A 17,145-nucleotide genomic window follows, 5' to 3' on the forward strand; every position below is an offset into this window, starting at 1 on the left:
AAGGAAGTCAAAGAATGCCTTGGTCCCAGTCAGCCATTTTAAGGGCACTTCTATTTATCTTTAGAGGAAATAACAAGATTCTATTGACTTGAAGATGAAGTCTATTCAGACTGGAAACAAGCTACATATTTTTACAGCATCTGAAAATATTTAGAGCCCTTAATATATACCTCAATATAGTGAAATTATCACTGGTATTCTTTGAATCAAAATACACCCTACTCCATGCCAGAATTTGCACAGGGAAATCCTATGGGCTGTATTACACAGGAGCTTAGAGCAACAAGCTGCAGTAATCCTGGGAGGTTTTACAGTCCTAGAAAGCATGCTGGAAATAGCACAGCATTCTCAAATATCCTTCACACAGACCTTCTGCAACCCCCTGAGGAAAAGACACACTTCAAAATCCCCTTCCTGGCAATCAAATCCTCTTCATACGGCAAACAGGGGCCCAGGCTGACAGCTTGCCACCTCCTTGCACACCAGATACATCAGCCTAGTCAATAAAATCAGGGAGGGTTGAAATAGTTGTAGTGTGCAGAGGTCTCTGGGTTTTTCTTGTTTTTTTTTCTATAAGGATCAAGTCAAAGGGAGGAAACACACAGTAAAGAAAAGGGAAACGGCGATAAGAATCAGAAGTTTTGCAGAATTGCACTTGGGCTGTGGTTCCCTCGCTCCTGCTCCGCCGTTCTCCATGCACAGGGGGTGCGAACAGCTGCATATGCACCCTCTGCTACGGCAGATATAAGCGCATCAGAAAGGGCCCCCTGACTTCTACAAAATGCATCTGCCAGAAACTGTCGAGTGCAACGTGTGCCAAGCCCTGCCCAGCTCCAGGCCAGCTCTGCCTCATAATCTGCCAGACTGAAGTGCTCCCTCCTTCCTCCTGACCACAGCAGAGCTCACATGCACAGCTCAGCTGGAACTCCTGCACAGCCCATGGTTCACTCCCCATGTTCAGCCTTCTACTCTCCCTCCTGCACTGCCCAAACAAATTCAGCCTGCAGCCCTCACAGAGAAGCTGGGAACATCCCGACCATGTATCACAAGAGAGGTCAGCATGTCTGCTAGCTCCAATGCTGCCTTTTGAATTTAATTAATTATTCCGTTGATGAACTAAAGTTGACAGTTATGTCTCTAAAGGCCAGAGACCACATCACTATTGAGTAATGTCCTATCACTTTCTTACCCTAAGCAATAAAGTCTGACAGGATGCAGAGACACTGCCAAATTTAGGCCAAATATTCTTCTTGGGTCCTGCAAGCCCAAGAATGGTCTTGTGCATTTTAGCTGGTAAAGCCTTCACCTGCAGCTCAGGAGTCCATGGTTTTTGCTACAGAAAGCAGGGTTATTTGCATGGTCTAAATGTTCTTATCTTACACTTTAGTGACCATTCAAGGAACACTAGGCTGCTGGGAGAGAGAGCAAAGCAAACCATCCATCCCTAAAGCTGCATCCTCAGACTCTCTGAACATGTTCACAAAGGAAAGATCAGTAAAATCCTTCTTATAACACATGTACCCTTGTTTGCTAGCCTACTTTGTGTGAGACCAAACAAATCTAAAGATACTTTTCCTTGCAAAACTAACAAAAATGGTATCAAACTGCCCAAAGTATTTGCCACTTGCCCAGAGGATCTCCCTCCCACTGGGCCTTCCCCAATACAGGTGCAGTGCAACTGGAAACTCTTCACAGAAGAGTTACAGGCTCTTTTCTCACTCCCTGCTCTCCTCCCCTGCAAAGCCCAGTTGCCTCCAGCTGCTCTGTCTGGCTGCACAAACATGGCTTTTTTCTGGAGGTGAGATCTGGAAGAACAACATGTGGGACAAGTAATCCAGATGTGCAGACTATAGACCATGGGATTTCTAGCCAGGATGAACACTGCTGCAACACTATCTCTGTCACAGCTCTACAGGCCAGTAGTTACCTTCCCAGGAACTCAGAAAAGCAAAAACAGAGTTTACTTGCAGAGATGTTCCCCAGAAAAATCAATCTTTCTGTGCATGTTAATGCTTACCCCTTTCTCCAAATGCTAAACAGAAAGTAAAATAGAGCACAGGCCCTGACACAAAGAACTTGCAATCTCATGTACAAACAATAGAGCTAGCTTATTCATCCTCCAAAGGGGAAACAAATGAATAAAAGCCCCCGGGACCGGTGTGTATTTTGCTGATATGCCACACTGGCAAGGTAGGGTAAAACCTTTGCACACATTTCCCAAAGCCGAATGAACTACCTGGTGACACTGGAGCTCTGAAGAGAGTCCCTGCTGAAACAGCTCTGCCAGCTGGAGATGTCACCTCCTCCCACCCCTGACTGACAGGCGTCTGGAGCAGAGACCAGCCAGGAAAGAGCATCTTACTGGGATTAAGCGTGCATGCCACAGCCATCAAGGAGTCAGCTGCAAGGGGCAGAGGAGGGGCAGCTTGTCTGCAGTTGGCTCTGCCAGCCCTCCTCTGGTCAGGTGCAAAAGGGAGCGGCTGAGAGGAGATTACGGGTGCAAAGTTGGCCAAAACCCAATTTTGAAGAGTTAATTAAAAGGAGAGGGAGATCACGAGGCAAACAGGCAGGGCAAGGAAAGAGTGTGAGCAAAGGCAGAGCTGGGAGGGAAGAAGCAGTGGGGAGCAGTAAATAGAGTTGACAGGCATAAGGGAAAGGAGAGGATCCAAAGCATAGATGAAGCCCAGCCTGGAGAGCCCTGAAGGCAAGGAAAAGGTGCCTTCAGAAGCAGGCAATGGGTACAGAGGTCCCCGCAGAAGCCTGTTGAGCAGATCATAAGGGAAGGTGCAGGCATGTGCAGAATTCAAGAAGAGGTGGCACAGCAACAGCAAGGGTTTGGCAGAACTGGTACCAGCAGAGGAGAGGGCAGATGCTGCTGCTCGCCCCTGCAGTAAAGGAGGGGAGGAGGGAAGCGGTGGCAAGGAGACCAGAGAGCAAGGTAAGGGGTCAGGGTGATCCCAGGCACGCAAGCAAAGGGATGGTGGGGCAGCCCACAGCACTGACCTTGCCATGTAGCCCAAGATGTGGGCCCGGATGACTATAGCTGCTTTCCTCAACTCCTCTTCCCGATCCTTCTCCAGCTTCTGCTCAAGAGCTTCCTTCAGGAAAACCTGACGCCAAGGGGAGGAGTTTCAATAAACACAAAGAGAGGAAAGAGTCAGTCCCCGTGAGGGAGAGCCAGGAGATTTCATCCCGGGTGAGCGGTGCAGAGCGCCCGCTACGCCCTGGCGCCCGCCAGCTCTGCCGCAGGCACCCGCGCCAGCCCCGGCGCTTCGCCCCCTTGGGTGCCTTTACTCATAGCGCGGGGAAAAAGTTTTGCAAGGGCGAGAGCCAAACTCTGCCCAGCACCCGCCTCCTTGCACTCCCCCGTCAAGACTTAACAGAGAGAGAGGGAGGGAGCAGAGGAAGGAGGGAAAAAGGAGGGAGGCGGAGGAGAGCCCAGACTTGTGCCTCTTATTAACTCTTTCCCAGCTGAGGGCTTTGCCTGCGCTATCTGGTACCTCCCTGCAGCACGCACGGAGACCAACTTTGATGATTAATTATTTTGCAAAGCAACTGGTCCACATTTCAAGAAAAGGGAGGAACATTTATATTACTAGACTGCAGGGAGCATTCTGATCAGCACTCTTAACAACACAGAGCAGCAGGGAAGCTAGAAGTCCCCCCTCAGGACCTACCCCGAGCTCACCAGCCACGCAGTGCCGCATGCATTAGAGGAGACTGAATCCCAGCAGGAGAGGTCCCCAAGTTACTGCTATATTAGTGGTTGTACTTGAGGGTCTAATCTTTCTAGCATTCTCCATCACCTGTATTTTAAACCTCTTCAGACTGCTTACAGCTTATATGAGGGAAGGCAGTGCTAGCTTAGAGACAAAAGGGCCGATACAAGCAAGAGAAGGGTATGTTTGCATGGACTGTGTTTATATAACTAAACTACATCAAACCACTGCCTGATGTTAGCAGGGAGCTCTGCTCCTTAGCTCTCTGCAGAGCTCTGCAGCCTGCACAGGGCTTGGGGGATGCAGTTAGCTGCACCAGGCTAGATTAAAGTTGGCCAAGCCGTGTCTGTACGAGCTGCAGCCGCAGTGCCATATGGCCATGCTGGCGTGACCGGCCTGACATTGGCTAGTCTCTGCTAGGGCCAGCAAGACACCCAGCTCCCCTGAGTGCTGCCGCACTTGCTAAAGCGCTGCCATGAACACAGGCCGCCAGCTCGCACGCACCAGTCTGCAAAAGTACCCTAGCGAGGGAGAACGCCTTGCAAATGTACTGGTTCTGTGTCTCTGCGAGGGGCCATCAACATGTTCACAGATCTGAACAGTTATTTAGTCTAGTGCTCTGCATAAAGGCTTCCCCTCTCCACCAACCTCTTCTTATGCTGCTGTATATCTTCTCTTCTAACACTGATTTTAGCCTCATTGCTTATTTAAGCTCCTTCCTTCCCTCTCTCCAGTATACCCCAGTATACCATCATGTACTGAAGCCTCTCTCTGAGTTGGTACTAGTGCTCATTGCCACTGGCTTCCTTGGGCTCAGCTTTCTCCTGGAGTGCAGTTTGCATTAAGATGGCCTTAAGAAACACTCTGTTTTGAGATGACTAAATAACCATCTACTGAGTAACTTTAAAAGGAAGTTCATTTTCAAGCTACTTCCGACCATGAAGTTGGCATCCTTCCCTGCATGTGTGCATCCACTTCCCCTGTCAGCCTTTCAAAGGCCTCTTTGAGATGGGGATTGCTCTTTCAATCACATTTGGACACGGTTTGAACACTGTGGACATTTAAATAAACAAGCAGCAGTCACCCTTTTGAAGAAAGCAACTAGCAAAGCACTGGACACTCAATGTCCATTATCATCACCATATTGCAAAAAGACTTAACTCCATCAGTGTTTCAGTTACAAACATGGATTTTGTTGTGCCAGTGAGGAAGAGAAAACAAACTGCCTCCAAATAAAGAGGTTTTCAGAGTTGAACAACACACATCTATTATGTCAAGGTTTCCTATACATGCTCGGGGGTGAAGGGTTAATCTCTAATGAGATGAGGCTTGAAAAAATATCTAGCTATAACCTGCTGGCATTTTGTTGGTTGTTTTTAGACTCCTGTGCATGAGGAGAGGAAAATTAATTAAAATACAGAAATATTTTGACATGCCGTAAAGCTAACTTGGAATTTGGCTGTTTCTTTGTTGTAATTTATGGTCACTTTCTGAAAACATGAGCTCATTTTCACCTGAGGAAGGTGTGATTAGAAAAAACATACAGGCTGCTTCTACCATATTCTTTCACACTAGGTACTAGGATTTAAATCAGTGATTTAAATTTCAGGATTCAAATCAGATGACTGCTTTTCACAGCCTAAACGCCTGCATGCACTGTCAGTGGAGCCATGAACATATGTGAACATTGTGTGTAGATCAGCAGACAGAAATGCAGCTCTGTGTGCACCCATACCCAGAGGTATATAGGTGTGATGCTGTGATTCCTAAGAGATGACATTGGGAAAGGAAGTAGAAGATCACTGTAACCTGGAAGCCATAGTCACATACAGAGCCTTCTTCCAACAAACAGGCCCCACAAAATAGCAGTTAAATGCATTCAAGCAGCAAGAAGCACTGCAGTAAACAGCTGTAGGAAATCTGTCATGGGTATGGAGATGTATGGCAGAAGGTTCAGGAGCATCGAGAGAAAGACATGAACCTGTGAGCCTCAAAGCTGCTGCTTCATCCAAGCACATCCCCAGTGAAGACGAAGGTCCTTAACTCAGCTCTTCCATCATCACACTGCCCATCTGAATCCAAGGCCTCACCTCTATCACGCCACTGGATAAAACCTGCCTTTCATACATCAATACCTCTTGTAAACATTAATTTGACAATTGCTAGCACAGCAGCTGCTCTATTCTTAATGAAAAACACAAAGATCATCCTGCCCTTCCTCCCCTATTTCCTTTCCCAAGCTTCACAATCCCCTGAACTAATTCACAGAGTCTTTTCCTTCCTCTTCCAAACAATCGCTAGGGATATAATTATCCTTCCATTCATTCTGCAGGAAGTATTCCCCCTTCTATAAGCCTTGCTCTTCATGCAGCCCCTATGCCCATTCCCAGGTTACATCCCCTATTGGTTGTCACACCATTCTCAGTTGCCACTTCTGGCTCCAGGAGTCAAGGTCAGTTCTCAGTGGGTGCCAGACACTGCTCCCTGGGTACCAGAACTGCACCTGCAGCAGTGGCAGCAAGAGCACATCAGGGCACTTTGTCCCTGGGACAGTGACTGAGGTGCTCTGCACATTGGCTGGTAGCTGGTATTTATCAAAAAAAATCCATATAGGCTTTTAGCTAATTTTTAGCCTCTAGGACAGAAGCATTCAAAAATATTAAGTGAGCATATGCATGCTTGTGTATGTATGGCCTCAGGCCTTCAGGATGCACAACAGGGAATGAAGAGAGAAATGATCCTGTTACTGCAAGTGGCTCAAGACAGCCTAGATGTGCTGCTTGTCCTCAGTCTGTTGTAATCCCCAGACTCCAGCTACACTTATATATAATGCTGCATATTCTACATGTCGGTCCTCGCATGCATTTCTTCACTGCCTTTGCTGTAACCCAGCAATCCCCTATCTCCTGTCACGCTAAGAAAATTCAAACTCGCTGTTTATGAGTCCTAACCAGGCCTCCCTAAAGCTGCCCAGGCACAAGCAGCTCTGCAGCACACGTGCACATACACTCACTACAGTAGCTTAAAATTCTGGGATACTGGCAGCCTCCTGAGCAGTGTGGGTTAACCAGAGAGAAAAATGACCGAAATGCTTGTTGGTTTGTAGGGACCAGTGAGAATAGTCCAAATTGCCTGATCAGAGGTAGAGGACACTTGAATCCCAGACTGGAAACGTGGCTAAGTGATAAGTCCTTCCTTTTTTTGGACATGCAAAGTCAGGCAAAGGAAGGTTATAGAAACTGCAGGTTAACCTATCTCCTTCCCATAACAACGGCCAGAGGTTTCCTTGGTTGTCACATGGCTCATAGCTCTGCCTGACAACTGGCCTCCCTACAAAGGGGAAAAGAGATATCAGCCACTAAGAAACATTACAGTCTATTTTACGGTCTCCATTACACTTATTATGAGATGATTGCTCAAAATGCTAAGTCTTATTATCTGATCTGCACAAATTAAATGCAATACCCACTACAATCACTTCCAGTTCCATGGTGAACCTAGAAATATTCTGGATTACGCTTTTGATGCAAAAGTCCTGTTTAGTTTAATGGATCATTGTCTGCTGTATCTAAATACCAACTGAATACCTGCCACTTAGAAATACTGTCTGCATTGTACATCTACTTCAGAATATTTTTGAAATAATTGATTGTATTATGCAGAAAGCTCAACCTCCCACTGCCAGATTTCTCACTGGTCAGATTCTGCAGCGATCTACCTTACAACACTTGCATCTATTCCTCTGTGAAGCTGTCTCAAAGCCTGAAAAAAATCAGGTTGAAACATCCCGCTCCCTCTCAACTAAATGAAAGATAAAGGATTGTGGCACTCTTCCAGCTTAGTGGAAGAAAAAAAAAAAAAAAAAAAAAAAAAAAAGGAGGAAGGGAGCAAAGATAAGTGTTAAACATTTGCCAGTACAGAAACAAAACCTGAGTTAGGCAATGAGAAGCATTTGGATACCTTGTCATAGAAAATGAAGGCAAATATCTGTGCTTACTGCACACACCTTAAGCATCCACAGCAGAAAGCTGTCACACATGTGGTCATCTAGCCACCCAGTCACAGTTTAGGTATCTACCGAACAGCAGCTCACTGGCTCCCAAGAGAATTTCAGTTACACAAGTACAGCAAAATGTTTGAAAGAAGAGGTCACAGTTAACTGTGATCAAACAAAAAAGTGATCTGCATTGGTCAACAAGAAAGATCTGAGACCAAAAATCTTCAGGTACATAATATGGGAAACATTTGAGATGCTGCAGGTCAGCGCTATAGTCCAAAGCATTGACTGGGTCATCACTATTTTGCCATTTGTACCAACTTGAACCTCCCATGTGCAAGTGCATCCCCTTGGAGCAGGAAGGGAGCCATTCCTCATCTGCCCTGCCCCACGCTGATGAAGTACCTTGGTTTTACCCAATTGCCACTGTTTCTTGCTGCTGTCATAGGTCTGCAGCAGGCCTGCACATACTGCTTTGCTGTTGTCTGAGGCACTCGGCCCCTTCACAAGCATCTTGTACCTAAGAAGCAAATAAAAGCGTCATGAGATTATGCACAAAAGGAACCTCTTCATCTTTTAACATGGTGCCAGTTACCCTCCTTTCATTAGTCCTTCCTCCTCCTCAGAGAGGGATCCCATCTCGGGCCTCCTTTTTTCATGCCTACCTTCCAGTTTGGAAACTTCTCTCTCCCAAGCTTCATTTGTTCCTACCTCATTGGCAATTACTGGCAAATTACTGGCAGCAATAAAATACAAACTCAACAGCAATTGTTGGTAAAGAACAACTGTCCTTCTGAAACATATGCTACCATCAGATACAAGTTATCTTGTTCAGTGTAGGGGTAGCATATAATACTCCTAGATGCAACGAAAGTGATGGTCAATGGTCCCTTTTAGCCACAAACTTTAAGAAACCTTTTGATGCAGATAATTAAAAAGTAATCTCCTTCTCCAATGTTAATCATCAACTATACTTCCCATTAAGATTTGCTTCAGTCTGCCAGATTAAAAGGTCTCACCATACTATTTTCCTTTTAATACAGTATGACCAGCTTTCTTTCTGAAGGGCTGCCTAGCTAGAGCCTTTTTGTGTGGTCTCCCTCTGCAAAGCAGGTTCTAAAGTACCGAGGTAACTTTCGGAGCTGTACAGTTTCTATGGTCTATTTTTTAAAATATTTTAAATGTTGAACCAAATGGAGAAAAACTATTTCAGCAGGGATCCTAGGATAACATACAGAGAAAGCACAAATCTGGCAGAGAAAAGGTCAAGATGTTTTGAATGTGGTAACCACTTCTGTCTCATGAGCATTAGCTGCAATGAAGTCCTGGACTGCTACTCCCACCTTAAGAACAAACACACAGCAAAGACTTCTTCAAAATCTCACAAGCAAATCTGTGACAGGGCTAGAAAAATAATGAACTGCTTGGCTATTTTTCCATTCTTATTCTAAAGGCAAGCAGCCTCCCAAAGGACACCCAGATGAATGTGTGATATGGGCAATAAGGACATTGGCTAGAAAAACATCCCACAGATGATCCATATCAGTAGCAGCAGTTAAAGAGAGAGAGCAAACATATAAAACTGTATAGCTTGGGGCTGGTACAGCATGTGATGCAACCACAGCAATTACCTGCTGAGAAAGTCCTGGAAAAGGCGCCGTATAGGGAAACCTGCTCTTCGAACTTTCACCGTCTCCAGCATCCCTGAATATCGGAGTTGATTTAGAACCACCTCTGGATTGAAGAGGTTTGGTGCCTGTGCAATCATTGAAAAACAGACCAGAAGAGAGATGGAATAAGCACTGGTCTTGGCATTAGTTTGGAATGACAACTGCTTATCTGAGCAGACACCGTTACAGGCTCTACATCCATTTATCTGTAGAAAGTCAACCCAGCTCATTTGGACATCTCATTTGAAAAAGGGGAAGTTTGGCACTTCCAAAAGCAAACTCACAATACCGCCTGGTGCAGGATAAAGGATGAATGGGACATGGGCAGAGACTGGAAAAAGCAGTCTGCAGACTGTTGTCATTTGGATCGCAGCAGCAGAGCAATGATTCAATATGCTAACACATACAAAAGGCAGAAGCCTGGCTCCAGTCTCTCTGCAGTCATGCAGAAGAGCCTCTTGGCCTTCTACTGCCAAAACTGGAGACAAACTGCAGATTTTTTTTCTGGCATAAAGCCTCCGGCAGGCTTTCCTCTGCCTACGTCATACACGGTTTCAAAACACACGAGGAAAATGATCTGTTCCTAGCTCCCCATCCCATCTAGTTAGCAGTGCATCCTCCTGCCGGGGCTCACAGGAGACTTGTTTCCAGGCCAGGTTGTCTCTAAGCACCCTGACGTGCTTATGAAGCAGACTCCTCCTCTGCCTCAGAGCCAAGGATCTGCAGGAGACACTTCCTACCACACCAGGCCTGCATTCCACAGTAAACTGTTTGGAGGCACCATAAACCAAAGCAAACACCACTATTCCCAGACCTGAGGGCTCTGCAAAGCCTGTCTCAGCATCCAGGCTTTGTCAGTACATAGAGAGATGGGGTTGGGGAGACACTCAGCATGCAGCCTTTTCATTCAATTACAAAGAAGAGACAGCATTTTTTGCACAACCATAAAACCATCAGAAGGAAAAGGGGAGGGGGAGCCACGCTTATCCTCAGTTTGGACCCTCGCAGAGGCATGCAGCAGTTGGTGCAAGTGAGTGCTCATGCAGTGTCACATGCACACATTTTTCTGGAAGAAAGACTTGCCTTTTCTGTATTTGGTTTGATGCAGCGGATGAAGAATGGATTGGAAGTACTAAGTGTGGCCATCAGGGAATGCAGTGAATCCTGAAAAACAGCAAGACAAATCCCAGGGATCAGCCACTACAGAAGAGAATAGGGGATGCATTTGATACAACAGGATCTTCATGTAGCTCTCCCATTCCTGATATCTTCCTTTGATTCTGCCTTCCAAAAGCCATCTTCTCCCATTTTCTTCTTCAAGTAACAGTGCAAAACGATGCTAAATTAAAAATAATGAAAGGATAGATCATGCCTGAAAAGTGTTCCTCAACAGCTGAAACAAGGAGTATGTGGTAACTTCTTCTTTCAATAATTTAACTTGTTTTTAAAAATGAGGATCGATTCATCTACATATAATAGTGTGGATTTTAATATGGTGACACAGAGAGCCTGCCCTCAGTAGCTCAGGAAAGATTCCTTCCTGACCAAGGGAAGCGATCAAGTCCTGACCAAGGACTGAACAGGACACGTACTCTTAGCTGAACTCCTACCAAACACAAAGGCTCAAAAAACCCCAAGAGCTTTACATACTTCACAAAATATTCTTGCTATTCTTTTCCTTTGCCACCCTGCTCATTCTCAGCATCTTGCATTTTACACCAGTCAGAAATCCTTGGGGCAGGGGCACTGTCTCTTTTTCAGCTCTGCAACATTCCTGCACATTTTCAGTGCTGGACAAGAAATGAGAATTGAATGACTCCTCTTGGCCACAGGCCTCGCTTTACCCATCTGCTCTTCCCAACGGCCTGCTGCTCTCTTGGAAAACATCCTACCCTGAACTGGGAACTGACAGTCGGTCTGCGCCGTTGGGTGCCCATCTTCAGTGTCTCTTCGCTGCAACGGCTGCAGACTCTCTCAAAAAGATCATAGATGAAGTCCAGCCTAAGGGTGAAGAAAGGAATTAAAGAAGTTGAAGGACACTCGAGCTGAGAGAAGATGACTCTCATTCTTAATTATCACCCGCCTCCATGTGAAACACCCCATGTTTACTCCTGCGGTGCCACAGAGTGGCTGGGCATTTGGAAAGCATTAAATTCCTTAGAATCTGGCTGCCCTGATCCCACAGACGCCCTCCGTGCGGGAAGCTGGAACCCCACATACAACACCTAAGGTGTCCACTGCTCTGGCCAGCACACCTCCCTGCAGCCCCAAAGCAGAACTACCGTGAGGGTGTCCCAGCTAGCCTGCCTGCTTCCTCCTGCCACCCGTCCTGATGAGCTCTTATGGCATCACCCATGGAGCCCTAACCATGCTCACACAGCTGCAACCTCTGCCCTCCTGTGACCACAGGATTGCTAGAGCTACACTTAGTGCAGGCCAGCTCTGTAGCAGCTGCTGCCCCTTTGCTTCTCCTTAGGCAGGAGTGCTGGTTCTTACAAGACGGCATGAAGTTCTCCAGCACTGCTTGTGCCAGTTTATTGTTATGGCTGTTTCTAGCAGAATTTCCCTTTCTTTCTGAAGAAAAGATGAGCCTTTCTGTAATACTGGATAATGACAATCCCAATTCTAGTTCCAAGCGCTGTGTGAAGTGTTCCCCAGATGCCACTGTGCGAGTAAGGCAGCTAAGATAGCAGCTTGTATTCAGCTTCCAGCGGCTGTTGCAAAGCTGCTCACAGTGCACCCTGCAGCAAACCTCAGGGCAGATGCAACACTGAAACAATCTCCACAGCCTGGGCTCCAAATGCAATACATGCACATGCAAGTTTCTCTTATGCTTGTGAGGAAGCATAAGCATGCACTTGCATGATGCATATGGTGGAGCCACCGCTTAAAAACTTAGGGGATCCACTGCAGCAATTAGCACCTCTCTCCTTCTGCTAGGCGCCACTTCCATCTTCCAGACACTGCTGAAGACCAAGCTCAGCTCATTTCTCTAGGAGCACTTTGCAGCACTGGGGTTAAATGATGTGGAAAATGCCTAGGCCCAGAGCGAGGGCTCAGTCTGACTCAGGATTAGGATGAGGCACATCATGGCAGCTCTCCACTATACAAACAGGTTGCACATTGAAAATATGGAAAGTAAGCAGCCTCTGTACAAAGGCAGGCGTTTGACAGCATGGCAAAGAGCCTTGACTCACGGACAAATTTGCCATTGTTGGGACAAGGAAGCAGGAGGAATTAAAAAAGGAAAGGGAGAAGAGAGGAGAGAGAGAATCAGTGTTGCCTGTAGTGCTTTCTGTCATGCTTTCATAGCTCTTTTCAAAATTGTGACAACAAAACTACTCAGCTATTCATCTGTGCCTCTACTGACTCCTCCAGCTCTCCTTTCCTTTGACAGGACCTCAAGCACAGAGAAAAGAACTGATGCTCAGACCAAACAACTGCTTTCCCTGGTCTGGTTAGATGTGAATGTGGCTTAGTCCAACCATGCTTGTCTGTCCTGGCTTCCTCACAAGCGTAAGAGAAACTTGCCTGCTGTCTTTTAGCATGTTTAAAATATCGTCTCGAAAGGTGTCCCTGTTTTTCTCCAGAAAGCCTCTCACATCATAGAGCACCTGCAAAAGAGACAGAACAGCTGGAACAGAGCAGTACAAGCCATAAGCATTATCTACATTAACATGCCAATGTGCAAGACCCCCAGCAGAGCTACATTCTAGTGCTGCAGGCATATGCCAAGATCCTAGCTCTTGGGGTCAGGAAAAGGCCTCTTCAGCTCAGCATTCATTAACAGGAAAGCATTTTTTACCCATGAATTTCAGGGAAAAAAAATCAAAAACAGGAGCCAAGTGAAACAGCTGCAGAGATTTGCCTGGGGTGCATGTGGGCAAACCATCTGCAAGGTCTGTGCTACTAAAGTACTCACTTTAGGAAGTACTAATTGTGCCACCCGATTCCCTGACCTCCCCACTGCTAATGCTCAGCAGAAGAGATTCCAGGAGGAGACTACCCTTCACTGGTGCTTTCCCTCAATACACCTCCATCTGCTCCATAGTCTTCCACAACATAGAGCAGCATTTACCCGTAAAGACCCTAGCCCTTTTCCGTTCTGAGCTGGGCATGTAGCCTTTTCCCTTCCTCTCCAAAAGTGAAATCTTCTTTGTAATTTTATGTTGTATTTCATTTGTTTGTGAATGGCTAAGAAAGGGAACATTAATAACAAAATAAGGAGGACTTCCTTCTCCAAATCAAAGTTTCCTGAGAAATTCAAATAAATTTCCAAGCAGCAGAATATAGTTAGACATATGCCATGACATTTTGAACCCATTACATACCCTGTGCTCTAATATGGAGCACAGAGATCAGAATACACAGCTCTGAGAGATATGCCTTGATTTTGGCTTCTCAGTACACTAGGCTCACAAGCCCAAGAGCAACCATCTCACACATGCACCACGAACACCTACCTCACCAGCATAATGTCTTATCCCAAACTGATGATCTGTTACTCGCGGCTTCACATAGTAGTGGTTGCTCTGAAAGGAAAGAAAAAAAAGGCATCTTAAAATGCTAGTATAAGAACAAAGAGGTCAGTGAGGAACTCTGCTGTGACTGTGACAAAGCTGGGATGGGCAAGGACCTCTGTTGTTCGCAGAGTCGACAACCAGTGCTCCAGTTATCTGCATCTACATTGCAAATACGTTATTTCAGTAAGATGGAAAAATCTAGTCCTTCAAGGCATGGGAGCGAAGGCTTGCAGAATCAAGGCTGGGCAGGCATGCCATGGATGGAATGTTAATTCTTACATGTCTGACACCTGAGGAGACTGGGATCCACACAAACCATGTGGTGCAGGCACAGGCTCAGGATGCAGGGAAGATGGCAGCTTTGCTGAATGTCTACACATCTTTGTCCAGAAATCACACCAAGCTCCTGCCCATCTTCCTTTACGCTTTTTATCTTTCTCCCCCCTGTACTTTGCCCGTACCATTCCTCTCCTTCTTCCACATTCACTTTTCTTTCCCTTGGTAGGTGCTTTATTTTCTGTCATTTGTCTTTGCTGTGTATGAAGACCCTTAGCTATGTAAGAACAGCTGTATGAGGGTAGACCAAGGGTCCCTTCGGCCTCCAGCAGTGGTAACATAGAGTATGAGAAAAACAAGGCAAGGGCATGATGCTTTTCTCCTAACGGTCTCTCAAATTCTGTTTGTTTTCCCAAGGTATGCCTAGTTAGTAACCCCAAATAGATGACTCTTCCAAATACTTGTCCAGTGTCCCCTTGAACCAGCGCAAACTCCTCACATTCAGAGTGTCCCTCGGCAAGGAGCTCTCTACCGACCTGCACAGGGAACCACAATTGCTTGGAGCTCGGCTATCACTGGCACCATGTGCCCTCTCCAGGCTAGGCATGATTTTTAAAACCATATACCCCCCTCCAAGCCATCTCCCTTCCAGACTGCAGGGTCTGTCCAATGTGGTTATCCTTGCTCTGCAGCTGTCCCAGGTGGGTGATCTTTTTTCCCTTGTCTCATATAAACTCCTTTTCCCTTGGCAGGGATCAGTGCTGAATACCGTGACAGATGTGCAGTTGATCCACACCAATATATGATCCATATGGTGATGTATATGATCCAGATGAAGTATCAATACTTTCTGCTTCCTAGGAATTCTTGGTCTTTGATTTAGAGTTTTGACTGCTGCTGAGCACTGCACTGATGTCTCTGTGGAACTACCTGCCCTTGCCCCAGGCCTTCCTCCTGAATTGCAGCAGTCAGCTCAGGGCCAGTAATTCTGAATGCAAAGCTGGGACGTTCAGGTGCACCATTTTACACTTATCTGCACTGATTTTCACTGTCATTTTACAACTCGCTCAGTCTCCTAAGGTCCCTCACAGTCTGGCCTTTCCCTTCCATCTAGCATAATGTATCATCACAAAATTGCCACCTGCCTGCTTGTATCAGACACACAGACCCTTACAAGCCTCACACCATTGAAATAACTGTCCATTTACCACAGTCTCTGTCCTCTGTTTGCTCTCCATTTATTTATGCCTGCAAGGACCTTCTCTTTCATCAAGGGGCTGCCTACAGTGCTAAAAGACTTTGGTGGAAGGATATATCAAAAGTGATTAACCACATCACCTCAGCCGGTGATTCTTGACTCCTTCAAAGGAAACTAAGAGGTCTGTAAGGCAGCACATTCCCTTCTAAAGCCACACCAGTCTTTAAGTGGACTGTATTTTTTTCAGCTGTCCACTTATTCTGTCTAGTTTATTACAGGTGGTACTAATTTGCTTAATAGTGCCATCAGGCTCAATTTCCTGGAAACTTTCTCAATATCATTTCCCACTTTCTCAGACACAGGTAATGAGAAACTTTAAGTATGATGTTACACAATACTGTTTCATCTTCAAGGTCTCTTAGCAGTAAGGAGTGAATGCCTTGTGAGCCTGACAATTTGTCAATGTTACTAAAAATTAAACTTTTTCTTTCCCCTCCCCATTTCCTTGCTCTTCCTTTTCTCCAGGCAAGTCTTCTCGTCCCACACATAACCTTTCCTCATTTTCTCTCCAAACATAACTGTTACCATCTCCGCCATGCCTCCACCTCTCCTCTTCCTCCCTCACAAGCCCATGTCTTTATTCATGCCTACAGCACTTCTAGTTCCTTCTTCCAGCATCTCCAGTCATGGTAGATCTTTTGCTTTTTTTCCCCCCTTATATCTTTTGCAATCCACAGAAAACCTAGCAAAGAGGGGGGCCGTTCTGCTGTGAGATCCTGTAGGCTGAACAGCAAGAGTGGCTGGATGCCTTCCAGTGCAGTTGCAGCTTGCACCAAATACCTTAGCTGGTACCAAGAACATTTTCGCTTTCAAAACCAGTGAACACTAACACACTGTCTACTTTGTCTTTCCTTCTCATATGATCCTGGGTTTCCATGCTTACTGCTACCCCCTCAAAGCAGACGGAGGTGACACTATGAACAGTTGAATGAAAAAGCTACTCAATGCATAGGTATCACCAGAAACAGCAGCCAAAATGTAGTGGGGCATACAGGAATGCAAAAATAATGCTAACATTCTCATGCTGCTGTACAGTAAACCACAGGTGCCTTCTTACCAAGGGAACTGCGCTCTGGTTTGATTATTTATCTCAGAAAAGAACAGAGAAAAGACCTAGAGGAGTTCAGAGACAAACAGCATAAATAAAGAGGAGCTTTCAAAATTCTCAATCTGGAGATAAACTTAAGGGTTTGAGATAGTCCAGAAAGAAAATACACAAAACACAATATATTAGAAACACACAGATACTGACTGCAATTAAAAGGTAAATCAGGGATCCTCATTTACCTCAATATGTAACACAAAGGAAACATACGGGCTAAACTGAAGCAGTTTAAGCCTAAGGCAAGTATTTCCTCAAAACTATGCTTAAGTAGCCCACCAGAAGTCACTGCCACTGTATCCTTTTTGCACTCAGTATTATTACCAGAGGAGTTAGATGCTCATATAAAAAATAAGAATATCTGCACCTATGCCAGCTTCAAAAAGAAAAAAATGTCTAATAAGGGATACACATTCATATGTTTTCATATCAGGCTTGGATGAAAGTTTAAGTGATTAAAAAATTTACTACTAAAATAGTAGATTATTCCACACGTGCCCCTCCTATTGGGCTTAAGCTGCTCTGTTTTCACACTGTTTACTATTTAGAAGAATAGAGTGCAGGCCACAACCCACAATTCAAGACTATTACTGTGATCTC

General features: G+C 45.6%; 1 protein-coding gene across 1 annotated transcript in view; it reads right to left on the bottom strand.

The window, feature by feature from the left end:
• LOC112959401 (unconventional myosin-X-like) overlaps positions 1-17,145 on the bottom strand; it is a 74,858-nt gene that overhangs the window by 27,307 nt on the left and 30,406 nt on the right. Inside the window, exons 16-22 of the mRNA XM_026053422.1 lie at positions 13,850-13,918; positions 12,918-13,000; positions 11,279-11,387; positions 10,470-10,550; positions 9,348-9,472; positions 8,122-8,236; positions 3,004-3,110 (exon numbers count right to left, since the gene is read on the bottom strand). Of these exons, the coding sequence (XP_025909207.1) occupies positions 3,004-3,110; positions 8,122-8,236; positions 9,348-9,472; positions 10,470-10,550; positions 11,279-11,387; positions 12,918-13,000; positions 13,850-13,918 (689 nt within the window). The remainder of the gene's footprint in view (positions 1-3,003; positions 3,111-8,121; positions 8,237-9,347; positions 9,473-10,469; positions 10,551-11,278; positions 11,388-12,917; positions 13,001-13,849; positions 13,919-17,145) is intronic.

Source organism: Nothoprocta perdicaria, unplaced genomic scaffold, assembly GCF_003342845.1.
Source record: "Nothoprocta perdicaria isolate Ctin4 unplaced genomic scaffold, notPer1 scaffold_0, whole genome shotgun sequence".
Lineage (NCBI taxonomy): Eukaryota > Metazoa > Chordata > Aves > Tinamiformes > Tinamidae > Nothoprocta > Nothoprocta perdicaria.